This window comes from Temnothorax curvispinosus, unplaced genomic scaffold, assembly GCF_003070985.1.
Source record: "Temnothorax curvispinosus isolate PA1 unplaced genomic scaffold, ASM307098v1 QBEX01010053.1, whole genome shotgun sequence".
Lineage (NCBI taxonomy): Eukaryota > Metazoa > Arthropoda > Insecta > Hymenoptera > Formicidae > Temnothorax > Temnothorax curvispinosus.
The window spans coordinates 818,823-832,775 of record NW_020219833.1 but is presented as its reverse complement, the minus strand read 5'-3'; the positions used below and the strand labels follow the sequence as shown (position 1 = coordinate 832,775).

At 39.3% G+C, this 13,953-nt stretch overlaps 1 protein-coding gene across 1 annotated transcript; it reads left to right on the top strand.

Annotated features, from left to right (window-relative positions):
- The first annotated feature begins 3,130 nt into the window (after positions 1 to 3,130).
- Positions 3,131 to 7,810, top strand: LOC112459691. The gene is made up of 2 exons (XM_025023943.1): positions 3,131 to 3,469; positions 3,584 to 7,810. Exon 2 carries the CDS (start codon positions 4,884 to 4,886, stop codon positions 5,841 to 5,843), a length of 960 nt encoding a protein of 319 aa, XP_024879711.1. The 5' UTR covers positions 3,131 to 3,469; positions 3,584 to 4,883; the 3' UTR covers positions 5,844 to 7,810.
- The last annotated feature ends 6,143 nt before the right edge of the window (positions 7,811 to 13,953 follow it).

Below are 13,953 nucleotides of genomic sequence, written 5' to 3'. Positions count from 1 at the left end.
TATCCAATCTCGGTGAAATTAATGGGATCGAAATTGATAAATGTCAGGTGAGCGTAAGCGGAACGTGTTCCATGTATCCGTGAATGAGACATACACTGATCGCTTTGTTCAATCGGAATTTTATAGGAACCGCCTTCTAGCGACGAGATATACTTCTTCTTGAGAGTCAATATTTGCTAAATCGTTTCGGATATGTCAGTGCCACCTGGACTTTATTGCACAGCGCATACTTCATTGAAATTGATAGTACGCAGTCGTATTTCCTATTTTGTTTATATTGATACGTTCGACAATTCTTAAATTTATAAATTGTATTGTACGAGTTGGTAGAATTTTTATAACATTTTTCAGTTGCATTATTTTGGGCCGTTTCGAAAATACGCGTTTTTATCTTTTAATTGTTTCTTTTATGTTTGTGTCACTACTCGTGTTTATCTGCGTGTATTTATTAATTGTAATTGTTATTAAATTTGTAACGTAAAAAACATTCTTTTGAAATATACATTTTTGACTAAATATTCTACCGCTTTTTCTGCAATCCTATGCTGCGCAATTATTTTTCAAAAATTATTTTACAATTGATTCTAAGCTTTAACGCGTGTATGTACATGTATGTAAAGACGTGTAAAAAATTAAATTAATTGTTTTTGTACCCCATATTGAATTGCATATTAAGAAATGTATACGTGTAGTTTATCTTAAGGGCTTTTTAAAATATGTGTAGCTATTACCTGTTCTTGCAAATCACCTGACGAACAAATTTGGGTTAATAGCAGGCCTGGCGCGATAATATTCATTTATGCAATTTAAGTAATTGCCGTCCCATTAAGACGACAGTCTTGCGGCTGTTCCGCAAGCACGCGAGGAACTGTCTCGGTGCGGTGAAATTGCACCAGTTTTATCTCCCGATATTTATCCGTGGAAGGCGCAAACAACTGCGCCTCTCACAACGCCTCATGCGATATTTATTTATTTTTACCCACCGAACGGTAGAACGAGAACGAGATTTTTAAATACCCGCGATAATATAGTGGGGACTACGGCAATAGCGCGGACTACGCAAATGGAACTTCCTAGCTAATTTACACGATGGACCCGCGCGTTGCGAGTACGCACAGAGCGATACGGCAATCGATTAAATTCCTAATTACTAGAGACGCTCATAATAAATTCGAAAATTCACAGTGTTCCAAGCAACCACCGGGCAATTAGGCTCGGACTAATGGACTCTAAACTGTCAGTTATGAGTTTCTAGCTTCGTGGATATGCGCGCGGCCGTATCACGTATACTTCCTAGCGGGTAATGATCCCTGTAGGTTTGCGCAATTGCAACAAATAATCGTTACCCAACAGCGGTTGTGTTGTAGATAACGCTAATGGCTTGTATATTATTAAGAGAACATTTATCTTCGGCGATGAACACGTTACGCGTATACAGGAAACAATAATCGATTAAAAAATAACTTACCACTTGTGTGCTTCTAAAATAAAAACCAGTAATAAGCAAGCAAGAGCCTTCTTATTCCGATATCTTTTATCCGTTCATATTTTCGTTACTCGACGCAACCAATACTCTGCCGTATCTTCCCTGTATTCTGATACCGCGCGCTGCCTATATTGCCACTAATTACCAACGGATTTAATTTCAGCAGTAATGCATATGAGTTAATACAGACAATATATGCGCGAACCAACCGCGGCGAATCATATCTCTATTACTAGCCTAATAGCACAATGTCGATTAATACACCTATCTTTACACGTTAAATCATACATAAAACTTTGCCACAATCCCGACAACATATATGATCCATCACTAGCGAATGAGCTCCTAATTCGCCCGTAATTATCTCTCGTGTTCTAAAGCTCTAAATACAACATTATTTAGCGGTAAACCCTTTCTGGATGTAAATAAATATGTACCTCCGAGAGCGAGTATGCGGATTACTACTTATACTTCATATAATTTCGTATGCAACGGCTAAAGAGGAAAGATACGACAAACGTTAACGTATCCAGCTGCGCGTGTTAATACGCTATAATTAGCGTGCCATTACCACCTGCGCATCTGAAAATGATCGAGCAGATTAGCTAAACCCGCCCGCCCGCTTTCGGACAAACTCTCCGGACTTTGGATGCGATGGCGCGGCAACTATACGGGTCACCGCCAATAAAGATATCGCAATCTGAAGCACTTCAACTCAAATTAAAGTACTTCCGAGGAAAGGCCGAGCAGTAATCCCGCAAACGCGCTGAGTTGAATAGCATTTAGTGATCTCTCTCGATCCATTCGATATAATTTACTTCATTATTGATTTCACCGTAAGCATTTTATGTCTTTTAGTGAAAGAAGTAAGACTGGTTAAAAGTACCGTTTGAATATGTCCTTTTTATCATTAATATATGCTTTTATCGTTATTTTTAACATAAGTCGTTTAAATCTTATTGTGTTTAAAAATATAATTATTAATCAAATGCCAACGAGAAGAATTTCAATAAATGCTATATATATATATATATTAGAATATATATATATATATATATATATATATATATATATATGTTCTTTTTATATATATATATATATATGTAAAATTTTATATTATCTAAATATTTTTGCGTGGAGATATAAAGTTAATTAAAATACGCACTACACAAAATGTTTCAAGCAATATCTGCAATAAAAGAACTACTTTATATTTGAACTGTACTCTAAATTGTATACTATTGTAAATAATAATATTATAAAATGTTATTTTATAACATATAAAATAAAATAACCTCTACTGTTACAAATAATTTCAATTTTTATATTCACACTTAATAAATTATGACTTATTAAAATAAAGATTAATAAATTCATTGATTGTAAGCATTAAGCAACTAACTATGCATTGTGTTTTCTTATTGTTTAAAGGGTAATGTAAATAGTAAAGAGATTGTGTATCTGTCGACATCTATGGTAATCGTTGATGTAGTGGTGGTACGGACGGATCACGCGGCGGCGCGCGGCGGCGGCGTGGCGTGATACATCAGCGCATGCGTGTGCATGCCGAGACGTGCGTTTTCAGCTGGTTCAGCTCGCCGAGCGGACATTCATCGCAATTCATCGTTCGTCCGTCGTAGCGTATAGTCGCGTTTGATTACTTCTTTCTTTCTTTCGAGAAGATTCGTTTGAGTTGAGAATTGAAACGCGATTGTAATCGTTGCGATATTCGAGTCATTGTGAAAGAACCGAGAATTGTCAATATTGTCGAGCGAGGCTGTCTCGATACAGCTAAGAGGAAAGATACCAAGATATCCAACGATCCTCGGACCGAGCAGCGTGAAGGAAAGACGAGCGTCGCCATTACGACGTAGTCACACGAACAGAGGACGAGTCAGCCATATTGGCACATTGAAAATGCCCTCATGGGCTTGGTCAAGGAGACCATTATTTTCCATAAACGAGGAAGGCAGTCGCTTTCAGGTAACATATTCCGGTCTCTGGTCAATCATTGATCACTTGAAATAATCGCTAGCAAGGCGATTAGTGTAGTATGACGAACTTAACGTTCTATCATAATGCGATCTTTGATTACAGAGTTCGAGAAAGAACGATGCGAGGAATATTTCCTCCATCACAATAAGCTTGCAATCTTGAAGATTGTAAGCAGAACGGGCCCTCGTTACAATAAGATAAACTGAGCTCAGTATAATTACTTTCGTTAATTTCTTATGGTTGCAACCCGCGTGTAAAATAATTTATTCTTGCTGTAAAATAACTTACATTATCGAAATACATTACCGAAAGAGACACGTGATTCTGATATTTACGTGAATACGGCGTTATACTTGCGTATATTGTGGTTCAATCCCGCTGATATTGAACATAACTTGTCTTTTAAGATAAAACGTATTATCTGCGTATGATTAATTCTGACTTAATTGAATTCTCGATTTATTCTTTACTGAGTGAGTTTGATTATAAATTGCTACATCACTTATTCGATAACTTGCTTATTGCTGAAGTTACGGTGTCAATTAATATTGAAAAGTGCGTTACATTCAATTTGTAGAAACGCGCACAACAGGCTATTTTAGTTTAAATCATCTCTTTCAGAATATAGTTATTGTTCTTTCGAGTAAAAATAAATTATATTCTTTAATTACTTTATTTAGAAAGATTATTTTCTGATTATCATTTAATTGACACATTCCTTCATTTATGATTATTCGTTGTATATTTATAGATGTTTATGTGTACTATAAGTTATGTAAAATGTGTTTAACATGAATGGTTTTTTCTCAGAGATAGTTTAATTATGGAATGCATTTGACTGCTTCAACGTTTCGAGAAATAAGCATAATAGATATCTACTTTCTTCAGATGAGTTCTATCAGTCAATACGAGATTACAATATTGAAGTGTCAACAAGAAAGGATTATTCTTTAATGATTATTCTTTTTCATTGTATTTTATACAGCTGAATATTTCGTACAATATCTTATTATACTATTTATGCATCTATTATGAGACAATCCTAGTTTGGAATAAGAGTTAACTTGGAAATACACAATCTCTTTAACTTAAACCACGTGAGTAAATGTGTCGTTTCCTATACAAATTCTAGAGGCCAGGCTCCTGCGCGAGCTTGTACTTAACATTGGTCCTTCGAGCCGGATCTGTAATTCCGGATTTGTAGATCTGGATATGTAATTCCGGATATAAAAATTAAAATAGAGATTCATTGTGAATTCTAAATACTTTTGCTATTACGTGTGAAATCCGGATTGAGGAAGCGACACATCGAGTTTCGCGAAAATTAATACATAGTTGAGTGAAAAGCATTCCGCCTGAATCATTTCGAGTTTGATATTGATAGATATTTCTAAACAATAAAATGGATTCGATAATCGATCAGATCAATCAACAGCTCGTGGTGAGTAATTTCATAGCTAAAGCTTATGATAATTTTGTCAGGAAAGGGTCCTCAGGAATTACGAAACAAAGAACAGATATTTACCTTTCTTCCTTAGAGGAGAATTGGAATAGGTTCAGTTTAACACACGACGCCATTCTAATGGAAGTCGCTAGACTTACAAGTGAGGACAGGCAATTAATTCGAACGCACTCGTATTTCACGGATCGAGTCTTAACGACTCACAGGAATTATTTAGCAGCGGTTGAACAGATAACGGCTCGTCTCAGTGCAGAACAACAAAATGTAACAGGGTCTTTTTCTACATCATCTCAATCTCAGGATATTCTTGTACCTAACGTTTCTCAACATCAGCATGCTCATCTTCCTCAAGTTAATATTCCGACGTTCGACGGTACTCCTTCAGAGTGGCTCAATTTTAGAGACTCGTTTACTTCTCTCATTTTATCCAATGCGTCTTTAACATCAATAGAGAAGTTGCAATATTTGAAAACAAGTTTAACAGGCTATGCTGCTCACTTGATCAAGAATACGACACTCACTTCTGACAACCTTTTAAAAGCGTGGAATTTGTTGTTATCATTTTACGATAAGCCTAGAATTCAAGTTAATACTTCATCTCCAAAAAATACTTGTCCAGTTTGTAAAAGAAGTCATTACATTGTGAAATGTCCTAAGTATATCGATGGGACTACAGATCAGAAGTTGGCACTTATAGCCAAATATCAATTATGTTATAATTGTTTAGCGAAACACAGAGTAGTGAATTGTAAAGTAACTAAGCGTTGTCGTACATGTGGTAAGAAGCACCACACAACAATACACAAGGAAAGAACTTCTTTTAATACTAAAGATGTAAAATCAGAACCTCAACTTAAGTCCAGCCCGGCTGTAGCAGAAGCAGAAAAGGACACACCCTAAGTATTACATTCGACTGTTAATAAAAGTTTGAATGCTTCATGTGTATTGTTGGCTACCGCGCAAGTATTTATAATCTCAGATAGACAAGAAGTTAGAAAAGTTCGTGCTCTTTTGGATCAAAGCTCGGAGATCTCATTGATCACTTGAAATAATCGCTAGCAAGGCGATTAGTGTATGACGAACTTAACGTTCTATCATAATGCGATCTTTGATTACAGAGTTCGAGAAAGAACGATGCGAGGAATATTTCCTCCATCGCAATAGGCTTGCAATCTTGAAGATTGTAAGCAGAACGGGCCCTCGTTACAATAAGATAAACTGAGCTCAGTATAATTACTTTCGTTAATTTCTTGTGGTTGCAACCCGCGTGTAAAATCATTTATTCTTGCTGTAAAATAACTTACATTATCGAGATACATTACCGAAAGAGACACGTGATTCTGATATTCACGTGAATACGGCGTATTCACGTGAATACTTGCGTATATTGTGGTTCAATTCCGCTGATATTGAACATAACTTGTCTTTTAAGATAAAACGTATTATCTGCGTATGATTAATTCTGACTTAATTGAATTCTCGATTCATTCTTTACTGAGTTTGATTATAAATCGCTACATCACTTATTCGATAACTTGCTTATTGCTGAAGTTACGGTGTCAATTAATATTGAAAAGTGCGTTACATTCAATTTGCAGAAACGCGCACAACAGTAGGCTATTTTAGTTTAATTCTTTATCTCTTTCAGAATATAATTATTGTTCTTTCGAGTAAAAATAAATTATATTCTTTAATTACTTTATTTAGAAAGATTATTTCGTGATTATCATCTAATTGACACATTCTTTCATTTATGATTATTTGTTGTATATTTATAGATGTTTATGTACACTTTAAGTTATGTAAAATGTGTTTAACATGAATGGTCCTTTCTCAGAGATAGCGCGGGGTAGTTTAATTATGCATTTGAATGCATTTGACTGCTTCAACGTTTCGAGAACTAAGCATAATAGATATCTACTTTCTTCAGATGAGTTCTATCAGTCAATACGAGATTACAATATTGAAGTCTCAACAAGAAAGGATTATTCTTTAATGATTATTCTTTTTCATTGTATTTTATACAGCTGAATATTTTGTACAATATCTTATTATACTATTTATACATCTATTATGAGACAATCCTAGTTTGGAATAAGAGTTAACTTGGAAATACACAATCTCTTTAACTTAAACCACGTGAGTAAATGTGTCATTTCCTATACAAATTCTAGAGGCCAGGCTCCTGCGCGAGCTTGTACTTAATACTTATATTGTTTACGTTGTTTTGTTCGTTAATAATAAATAATAATGGGTTGTACATTACAATCAGTAAGATCACATTAATAGCGACATTAATAATGGCAGTCAATAAATTTGTGTTCTCTATTATGTTGAATTTTTTCAAGTATCGTGCAACCACGCGGCTTTCGCGTCTCCGATTCGTATTGATAGCTTTATAGTTTTATTATTCATAGCCTTTACTTTCGCGCAACAGTAAATACGAGACCCGCCTGATCCGTCGAACCTGCGCGCCTCGTACAGCATGTTTTATTGAAACACTTATCGTGGCGGACATGTGGATTATAAAAATCTTACGATCATTCGAATTTATCGCATTTCGCTGCTTAGACATTCGCCGTCTCGTCATGGTATGGTGCACACAAGCCGATAAAATATTATCATTCCCATTTGTATTTGTCACTAAAAAATTGGATGTTATTCAATTACCATGGACGCAAATTCGCGCGCTCGTCAATAATTACATGCAACGCGGCATTCGCCCGTACGGTTCCACTTATCGTTTTACGTCGCGCGGAGAACCGGAGAAACGTTCTGTCGTGGAATAATCTTATTTATCTCTGTGAAATATCGTTCTGTGTAAGGATAACGTATCATTAAATAAATTCTGATTGCCTTTTATACATATTGAAATAGAAATGTTTATTGATTATGTGCTTGTATGCTTTATGATATATTATAAAATGAAAACAGAACTCTTATCTATTCAATTTCTCTTAAGTATCCAACTTATAATTGAAAATTTGCGATGCGCGATTATATGGAGAAAAAAATGTTACAAGGCCTTTTGCTACTTAAAATATATTTTTGTACGGGTGAGTTTCCCAAGAATATCTGTATATTTGTTCTTACCCATACCTACGATCTGTCCGTACCGCATAAAGCAAGAGTTTAACGAACAAGGCCGCATTCACATTATTTAAACAATGAGAGTCCGCACGATTAAGAGGCTTGTTCAGGCTGGCTGAATCAAGTGTGCTTCGTAGAGCATCGTGAAATTGCGGTTCATACCGCGAACAGGGATAATGAACAAAGGCAGGAGTGGTAACGATACAAGATTTTCCATTTTCTACAGTCATTCTAAATAGCTTATGATATGGAAGCAGATAATATTGCAGTAATATAATAATAAGAGACTTATATAATGTTAAGAGACCTTCTCTGTTACTTGCGTCATACCTATTCCATTTATCTCCGTCAAACCCGCCACTCGCGATGAATACTTTTGATATTCGGATGAAAATTGAGCCGTGCGAGAATAACGATTTTCAATCTTGATAATCAAGCGCCACGAGTACCTCTATCGCCGACGGTTTCGCAATTCGCGTTCAAAGCTGACACAATGCAGCAACACGTCTGGTTACTCGTGGGCGGTAGCAGGATGTCGCTTACTGCAGAGGCTGCTTCGCAGCGATGATAGCGTCGCGTAATGCCACGGCTGAGACTATCTGCAGAGCGGTAATGCAGCAGAGTGCGGATTCGGTTAGGCGCGGAGGATGGGTGGTCGAATGAGTGGGGCGCGAATATAGGATGATTATGTCACGGTGTGATCTATGGGAACTGGCAACGTGCCATGCGGTCATCCGACCGCACCATATACTATTCTCTCCTTGTATCTCCCACCTTCCTTAATTCGCGACGTATCTTGATTTCTTATTCAGCAACTTTTTTTTATCGCTTATAAAGCGAATAACCGAATATGTCAAAATAGAACTGTGTTATCGAACGTTATTAATTGAGTTATTAATCGCTCGCGGTTCAATCAATCAATTAATTATTTTCTCTCAGTTAATTATTTTCATTATATACGCCACATAAAATTTACGAACACACGTGCGTAAAACACGATATTGATCTTTCGCACTATGTATCTCGCAAAAGAATTACGAGACGATTGTACGATATCGTTAAATATCTCTACATCGAGATAAATATGATAATACTTCCCATTACTTCGTTCGCCTCGCGTATCTTTCGTCGCGAAGAAAGTGCTTGTCGTTCGAAGCGAAAAGTTCGTTAACGTAGTTTATCGTGCAGTTTGTGGTCGCAAGTCTGACAACTCTTCCCTCCACGGGTGGTGCTGTAAACTTTAAGGTGCCACGACTTTAGGAGCTCACATGTGAGAGTTAGTTTAATGTCCGCCGCAACTAACCGAATCGCTCTCGTCGCGATAAGACGCGCCGCGGAAGAAAGCCTCCGTCATGATTGTACGAATCCTGGGCTTGTCGTACGGACGACCAGTTTAATCGAAGCGATGTTCCGTTAGCAGATAAAATATTGCGCGCTCTTTAAATTCTGCCGGAACCATCGTCCACGTTGGCCCAAGTGCGTAACTCTTTCTCATACGTACATTTGAGATGTGCATCGGGTACAGAAAAAAAATCAGGAAGATGAAGCGGGCGAGAAAGAGAAAGAGCATAAAGAAGGAGAAGGCGAGGTATCACATGCATGTACGGTATACGCAGCACGCATCTCGTTGCAGAGCTACGCGGAGGACAGTTGTAACGCTTAGTGAAGTCCGGTATTTATTACGCAACGCTTTATATGCCCTCTCGCAAACACGTGTGCACTCGTAGGCGTAACACACGCATCCGCGTCACGATCTCTGCACGAAGTGCCGCTCCACTATCGTGACTTTAAAATCCGCCTATTGATCCAAGCTCGTTAGTGGATATGCAATTTAGCGATGTTCGTCCACGGGGACATGTATAATATAATTGAAACGTAGTTCTATGCATTTTTCTCTGACTCGTGAACACTAAAGATTAAGCTGACAAAAAAAATTTGTTCGACGCTCGTAGTAGATAATAGACAACGGATTTTTGGCTGTTCGTGCGTAATTGGCTTTATGTCGGCGGGGCTCTGTCGGCGAGAGAATTATTAGCCGAAACGCGTTCCTTCTTGGTTCGCCCCTCTCCGAAGCGAGGGCCGTAAAAATTCCTCCGAAGAAAACCAGCCGTTCGAGCGGACGAAAGCGCGCCGGCCCTTTACCGTAGTAGATTCCTGTGAGTGACGCAGATCGTAGGAATTCTTATCCCACGGCCGGCGGCAAGCTCCACAGGAGAGGAATCGGTCGTAGGCAATGAGGGCGATGGTACGTTTCACAGGACTTCGCGGTTTCGGACAGTGGCAAACGTGCCCCGCGGCGGCAGTACCTTTCAGGTTCAAAAACGCCTGTTCGGGATGACTCAACCGGTCGTGCAACAAACCGCAGCAATCTTCCCGTATAGAGAGAAACCTGCTACGTGCAGAGAGCACAGGGTATTCGATTACCAGCCCCGACGGTACTTTTTAGGAGGCGGAACAAGATTAAGATCGAAAGCAAACGCGCTCAATACGGCGTGCATCATTATAGTTTCGCTAAATTAAACTAATATTACTCCGATTTATCAACGCTACCTTCTTTTCGGAACAATTGGAACTCTTATTGGCTCTTGAATCTTCGTGCATATTAAAAATTCGATCGTGTGTACTCGTCGCTTTCGTTCGCCCACATTGTCATCGCGTGTTCCGTTGCAAAATCGGATAACATATAGATTAATTTAACCGATTCGACGCTCACGTCGTTACTCGTTTGCGAAAAGTCAGCGTCGGACGATAAGCCTTCGCGTCCAGGTATAAATACGGTTCTCGAAGATCGTCGTAACTGGTTGTCACCTGTCAATGCCTCTTGCAATCGGTCAGGCAGCGGTTGGTTACACGAGCTTCGCGTGCGAGATAAGAGCCGACGAAATTCCTACAACGAGTCCTCGGGGACGACACGACACACGCATTCACGCGTGCGTAACACGCATCGGAACGCCCGTAGCGAAAAACGTCACGGATGTGATTTCGAAGTGCTCCTCGGCAGTCCTCGCCCTGTGAGGGCGTAAATTAATTCTTCGCGAAAATTAGCTCTCGCGTCCGGCTGCTCGCGCAATGACGCGCAGGATGCACCGCCGCTGCTGGTTTGTCATGATGGTCGGCCAACGGAATAAATGACTGCGCCCGACGTACGAAAGTAAATTATAAAATATGCGCTGTAAGCGCGTCGCTCGTGATTGCACCCCGTGATTAATGGACGCGACGTAATTGCGCCCGCCGCTCCACGTATAGCAAATAATTCAAGTGCCGAAACTTCTCCGACTATTAAACGCTTCGCTGTGAGAACTATTATTTGCTAGCAACGATAACACGTCAACCTCAGGATAATCACAATAAATAAGTCGGGATGCGAATTTCGATTGCGCTCCGAAATAGTCCATACGGAGTCCGTGCGTTACGCTCGTTATAGGAATTCCCCGTTCTGTGGAAAATGACCTCGTATATATTCTTAGAATTATAATTTGCGTTTAGTAGGGTAGACCGGGGACAAAAGTAACAGGGTACAGTTGTAACATCGTGAATATTTCTTAAATTATAAAAGGTACGTGTGTATGACCGCGAGGCGAGATCCGCTAGATAGAGCGGCATTTGTTCCTTAGTTCATTGCCGCCCCTCGCGGAACGTGCACGTGTGCAGGAGAAGAAGTTACTTTTTTCTTTCCTGAAGTAAGTTTTCTTACGTGCATAAAATCTGAAATATTTTTCTTTCTTTATGCCGAAGGTATAAGGTTTTATTTTTATATGTTTTAGTGATTATTTATGTTGATGATTTGCATAATACGATTGACTTTCATCCAGATATTTATGTAAAAAATTTACTTGAAATCATAAAATATCATTAGGGGACAATTGTAACATTAATGCCTGGGGACAGTTATTGTAGCGTTACAATTGTCCCCGTTGCTCGGGGACAACTTCAACTTAACCTAACCCTTTAAATATATATGATAATAAATAATCTTTCAGTTGAGAAAACAGTATTATTTGTTTTTGTTTGCTATAATGTAAAAATACTGATATTGTCATGTAATAAATTATTTTATCATTAAAGTTACATTTTTTATAGAAAATTCGTAAGATTGATTACATAAACCTACTAAATAACCATTATTTTGTTTATAGATGATGTGGTACAATCGTTCCCCTCTGCTGTTACAATTGTCCCGGGGGTTGGGACGCTTGTAACAGTATTCCTCATATTCTTTAAACAATAATAACTTTTTTTCTAGTTACATTACTGAATTCAGCACAAGAAAATTTTGTAGTCAAATAAATTCTACATCTAAAGGTACAGGTCTTTTTTACGTAGATATTATATTTTAACTGTTATAAAATCTTAAACTCAAAATGTTACTTTTGTCCCCGGTCTACCCTAATGCTGCACAATACGGGCTGATCACGTGGAAGACGCGCGCGCGTTGAACTTTCTCTCTTTCAGAAGTCCGTGGACCGTGCAGTCGTGCATCGCGCGATGCGATCGCAATCCGTACACGCATTAAAGTGCGTACGAGCGTCGAGAAGAGAGACGCGTACATACATCGCCCGAACTCGCGCAAACCGTCGGCCGGGGGCAAAACGATCGCTTTACCGAGAAGAACAAGCGTTCGCATTTACACGCTCGTATCGATTACATTAATTAAATAAAGACCGGCCTGGTATCAGCGCCACGTTTCGGCCCCGGGCATATATATCGGCTGGCGCGTTTATTGCGGCAGAGGCGATTCGCGCGCGGTTCTCGCCATAAGTCTGCGGTCGCTATCGATACTCCGATCACGTATATCCATCCACTTTAGTCCCCGAATACTTTGGTTCTGAATACTATTGCCCGCGCTCTCGATTTGCGCACACTTACGGCCCGAACGTATCGTACCCGTTTCCCGCGCATTTCGCTTCGCAATTTCTTCCAGACGTGGGATCGTCGTCGTCGTCATCATCCGGTGCGCCATGGATTACGAGTTGGAGATCAATGTTTACGAGTTGGAGACGCTCGACCTCTTTCGATTAAGACTGTCGCAATTTCGCCGCGTAATTAACACGTCGATCGAACGCAGGCCACTTGATATCGTTCGATCTTCGTGAGACAGCCGCTCGCTTCGTGTACACGTTCAATGCGTGAACAAGAGTGCGTGGCCCGTCGTACGATGGATCGTTTTCATAACGCCCCACGGGCTCTTCGGGTACACCGCGAAGAGTACCCACTTTCGAAAATGGCGGGCCGATATCGGCACTTGAGAAAACAGCTATTTGCTTTACGGATACACCTTGATTATCGATAGTCGACCGCGGGCCGAGGCTGCGGTGAAGAAGCGAGAGGAGGTGAATGCATGCACGCGTACACAAGGCGTCCCAGATCGGCCGGATGCGGCCTTTCAATCATAGATATTGGAGAACAAACAAAAAGAATGACGGTTGTTTTAATAGCGAGGCATTGATAGTCATAGAACTATTCAATATCGATAAATGTATGCTGTAGGCGAATTATGCCTCGAAAGTGCAAATAAATAACAGTCCCTTGTTTTACTTTTAATTGGACTTCGCTCGGATAATTCAAGTCTTATAACTTTCCCAATTGCTAATGTTAAAAAAATAAAAGATGTTGGACAAAAAAATGGTTACCTCGTTTAAAATTTTTATAAGATAAAATCGATAACAAATTTTATCATGAAGTTTTTAGCTAAAACAATTTTCGATATGCTTGTAGGATACATTGTATGCCGCGTGAAACAGTGAAAGAAAGCGAACGAGAAGAGAGAAGAGGTTTATATAGACAAGAGAGGAAGATTGGCGGTTTGAAATAGACATCGTGCTGCCTCGCAGGTTGATATAAGCACTCGGCGTTTCCGCAGGATACGATTCGCAGCATGTGAATAACCGTTATACGGCACAACTCGCCGCCACGTATCGGC